Source organism: Teleopsis dalmanni, chromosome 1 (assembly GCF_002237135.1).
Source record: "Teleopsis dalmanni isolate 2A chromosome 1, ASM223713v2, whole genome shotgun sequence".
NCBI classification, from domain to species: Eukaryota; Metazoa; Arthropoda; class Insecta; order Diptera; family Diopsidae; genus Teleopsis; species Teleopsis dalmanni.
In genome coordinates, this window is record NC_051846.1 from 75681724 (window position 1) to 75686152 (window position 4429).

At 28.2% G+C, this 4429-nt stretch overlaps 1 protein-coding gene across 1 annotated transcript; it reads right to left on the reverse strand.

Annotated features, from left to right (window-relative positions):
- Positions 1–10: 10 nt before the first annotated feature.
- On the reverse strand, positions 11–4259 carry LOC119672624 (nocturnin-like). The gene is made up of 5 exons (XM_038083723.1): positions 4119–4259; positions 1447–1679; positions 1243–1308; positions 407–1170; positions 11–344 (listed from the first exon to the last, which is right to left on the reverse strand). Exons 2-5 carry the CDS (start codon positions 1676–1678, stop codon positions 201–203), a joined length of 1206 nt encoding a protein of 401 aa, XP_037939651.1. The 5' UTR covers position 1679; positions 4119–4259; the 3' UTR covers positions 11–200.
- Between the last annotated feature and the right edge of the window lie 170 nt (positions 4260–4429).

Sequence of the window (4429 nt, forward strand, 5' to 3'; positions counted from 1 at the left end):
CCATGCAAGAGTTTCTTTATTATAATAAGTCAAAATAGTTTTTATAAAGTTTATTTTGTGTTCCTGTATTAAAAAATCGTCAAAACTAAAAATCTAAAAATATAGCTAACAACTAATATCACAATTTATAAATTGAATCTGTGAATACCAGCGGAATTACAATAGAATTGTGCAACTACTCCCTACAACCCTGTAAAATCTCACTGTATTTTATTTTTAAGCTCTTCGTTATTAAGAAATTCAAAATCACATATCAACGAGAAGTGATCTGATGGATACTGATAGCAGGGCGTGCGATTCTTGCCAATTTCTTCACCTTGTGGAAATTCCAAGCAGTTTTTAACCTAAAAATATAAATTTATTTAAATTATTTTTACAATAACGAAAAATTTAAATGAATAATTACTTTAAATTTATCCTTTGAATAAAAGACATAGTCAATGGTATGGCATTCCTCGCCATCCTCGCGTATTTTCCAGGTAGTGTATGGTGGTTCATGTTGCATGGAATTTTGTACTTTATCATATATATCTACTGCCTCATTTTGGTCATTTGTAAAATTTTCAGCTTCAATTTTGATATCCGCATATGCGCTTGATAAATTAAGGTGATCTGAGTTCAACATTGTTGAGTAAACTGGTTCAATTGGTTCCGCATTAAAGTCGCCGCATAGTAACACTGGTCGTTCATCGGCGAATTGTTTTGCGAAGCGCAACAAGTCCCGTCCCTGTTCGTTGCGTAGCTTCGCTAGCAATGAACCATGCCGTGCTTTCAGATGAGTGGTGCAAACACAAACCTCCATGCCCGTTGCCTTGATAGATAGATTAGCAGCGATGGCTACTTGATTGCTTTGCACACGCCAAACTTCCAGAATGCGAGTATCAAAATTAACCAAATCGAATTTATCACGGTTGTAGAATATAGCACAACCATCTGGTCCATTGTTCTCTTCGATATACAGACAAGGTGAATCGGGTTTGGGATAGAAAATGCCTTCATAGTTTTGTGTGCCCAAAATATTTTGCAGGAACTTAAAATGATCAACCTCTTGTAGACAAATTATATCCGGATTATTTTGTAGAATCTCCTGTATGATGAGAAATTTGCGATGATCCCAAGTTAAGGCATCATCCGGACAACAAACAAAGCCATCGTTATTCTGACCAAGTGCTAAAATTTCAAAAATATTTAAGGATTAATTAATGCTATTGCATAATTTACATATCCTGTTTTGTTACTTACATTGTGATAATATATTCCACTGGAACAGACGTATATGATTTGGCGATGATATGGGAGCACTGCAAACTGTTGAAGAAAGCAAACATAAATTTGATTAACAAATTTTATTTTGGCTTTCAAATTTTAGAAAATATTTGTCTCATGATTTATGCAATTTTTTATATTTTTTCGCGAATTAGAAAATAAGTTTCTTTTTTCTTTTACCTCTGGAAACTGAATTTAATTTTAAGCAACTGAAACCGTCAGTAATATCATTGGACATCACTGTCAGCGATGGCTTTAGGAAATATCTGGAAAGCAATTGGTGTTGATTTTCACCACGTAAATGTTTCACATATTGTAGCAGATCATTTGTGGTTAGACCTTTGGGTATTTCGAGTCCGTCATCCTGAGAGTCTATGTTATTTATTTTTGGCGCCGCATTGAATGAGCCCATTCTAAAAGAAAAATAATATCATAAATAATTGATTTTTTTGCTTATATAAAAAATTGTATAAATAAAGTTATTCAAAAAACGTGGAATGCAAAATATGCACAAATTTTTTTAAATATTAGAATAAAGAGAAAAAAATTTAGAAAACAAAAGGAAACAATTTTCGATAATAAACAAACAAGCTTTGCATAAAACTTTTTGTTTTATTATTGCATATTTTTTAAAAATTATTTATGTAGAAACTTTCGATAAAACTTTCACTTTATTTTACATACATGTAATCAATTTTTTATCAACTGTCTAATGATATATGCATGAATAATATATTTCTATAAATTTTTCTAACTCATTTTTACATTTAAAATCGAACAAGTTTAATACATAATAATACTTTTTTGTACTACGGTGCGTATACGTACTATAGAGTCTATATATTTATGTTATATGTGTTGTATATTATACAACACACATAACATAAATATATTATATAACGTTTAATATGTTATATTAAACAGGATATTATTTATCCTGTAACAGAGTTCTTAAGTGGTATACGTGGCATAAAACCGATCATAAAATATAAATAATGAATAACATAACGGCAAAACTCTGAATAAAAAAAATTTTATTTTTTTGCTTCAAAAGGCTACAAAAAAATCTGATTTCAGTAAAACAATATCATTAATATTAAATTATATTTCAAATTTGATTAATTTTTAAAATTAGTAAAAAATATTTGATTTTTTAATTAAGTAAAATTTTGGGCATTTTGATCATATTTTGGTAATAAGATCTGGTTTCTAATATGATCTGTATCTATATCTGACGCTTGCAGTGCAAAAATTATACACGGGATGATTAAAGATGAATAAAAGCACTAATATTAAATATTTTACCATATACATAACTGCTTCAAAATCTGTTGACACAGTTCAGTGCAAAATTTACTTTATGTTTTGTTAATTAAAAAAAATTGTTAAATTTGATTTTAAAAAGGTTTTTAAATAGTAGTAAATTACAACAACTTCTCTATTAAAAAAAATTTTAATTATAGCATCAAATTATTGAAATACTAATTCATTGATATATTATAAATATTTTTCGCATAAAGAGTGTTAGGTTATGTAGATAATTCTGAGAATCTATTTATGATTATTGGCTTACTGGATTACAACTTGTATTTATCGCAAATACTCCAAAGTATCTATCGCAAAATAAACCAAGCAATAATTTTTCAAAAATGCAAAAAATTAAAAAGAAATGATACGATACAATATAACTTCATTAAAAAAATTGCAAGTATTTGATTAATTTCATTAATTAAGGAACTATTTCCAAAATATTTGGAAAATGAAAAAAAATTGATGCAATATTATATTACTTCTATTAACTGAAAGCTTTTTATAATTAATAAAAAAAAATTGACATCTTAGATAAATTCATCTGTGTGTTTAAAATTTTATAATTAACTTTGCTATTTAAGTTTTACGGATTATAAAAAATTTTCTCATAAAATGGTTTTGAAAAAAACAGTCACATTGTATCATTATTAGAAATAAGTAATATATATGTATTTATGATCATTTTTTATAAGCTCGTTAATTGTTAAACAATGGTAAAAGGTTTTGAAATAATTGATTTCAAACATTTATACTTATGACAGAATACTCCGTCCACACTTATTCGTTTTGGGTATTAAGACTTAATTTCTGAATCTTATTTTTAAAATAAATTCAGATACAAGAACATCCCTCATGAGTCATTTTGAAATAAGAGTAGCATTTTTGTAAGTTATTAATATTCTATTTTAAAGGAAATATTTTCCTCGGCTCTGAGTTGCCTTTCGGACGGCTTAAGTCCTTCGCTTTTGCTTATCCGGACGTTAAGTCCTCTTTGAGCTAACGTAGGCACTATTTAGTACCTGCGCCACTCAGTTTTCTATCGTTTTACTAGCCTCACATCCAGGTTTGCCTGGATGTCTGTCAAGTGCTAGTCGAAGCTTGTGAGATGATTTCCTTAAAGCATATTGTAGTCGTCATACCTCCGTATTGAACCAGAACTTCGAAAATATATGTCAAATAATAATTTATTAATCTTTGTTAATATCATCGCTAATTACTTCCATTGCTATAAATTTCCTGTAACTGCCATATCTGTAATATTTTACTTTCCCATAAATGGATAATTTGTGCTGTTTTTTTGCGTGTCTATATCAATTTAATTAAGTTAATTAATAAGAAATAAATCTCTAGATAATCATTTAGTTTCACATTTCTACTATATAAAACGAGAACTTAACGAGAACATTTTTCTAAAGCATGCAAAAAACACATTCAACAAATGAGTTTTTTTTCTTATTCTTTTTTTAGTGTAAAAACGTAAACACAAGCATTTAAAAGCATTCAAAACAACAAAAAATGCGCGCCAATGCTGCACTACTCACAGCGTCGTGTTTTTCGTAGTTGCTTGTGCTGCCTGCGTAGTTGTTGTTGTTGATGACGCTTTACTTTTGCTTTCAATAAATTTACGTACATAAAAAGCGATGACGATTAAGGTGTGCTTGTTTCTGCGATTAACTAAAAAAAAATCAATAGATTTTGAGCTGCAAATATAAAAATAGATGAATTCATTCATTGATCATTGAGGCGAGACATTTTTTTATTATTATTGAATATATTAAATTTATTTTTGATTACTATGATTTCTATTATTTTATTATGTTACTATTAATTAGGAAAAAAACATAATGTAATG

Coding starts and splice junctions, on each gene's coding strand:
- LOC119672624 (XM_038083723.1), bottom strand. CDS start 1,678: ATGGGCTCATTCAATGCGGCGCCAAAAATAAATAACATAGACTCTCAG. Junction 1,309..1,446: donor ATTAAATTCAGTTTCCAGAG/GTAAAAGAAAAA, acceptor TTTCTTCAACAG/TTTGCAGTGCTCCCATATCA. Junction 1,171..1,242: donor GTGGAATATATTATCACAAT/GTAAGTAACAAA, acceptor TTGAAATTTTAG/CACTTGGTCAGAATAACGAT.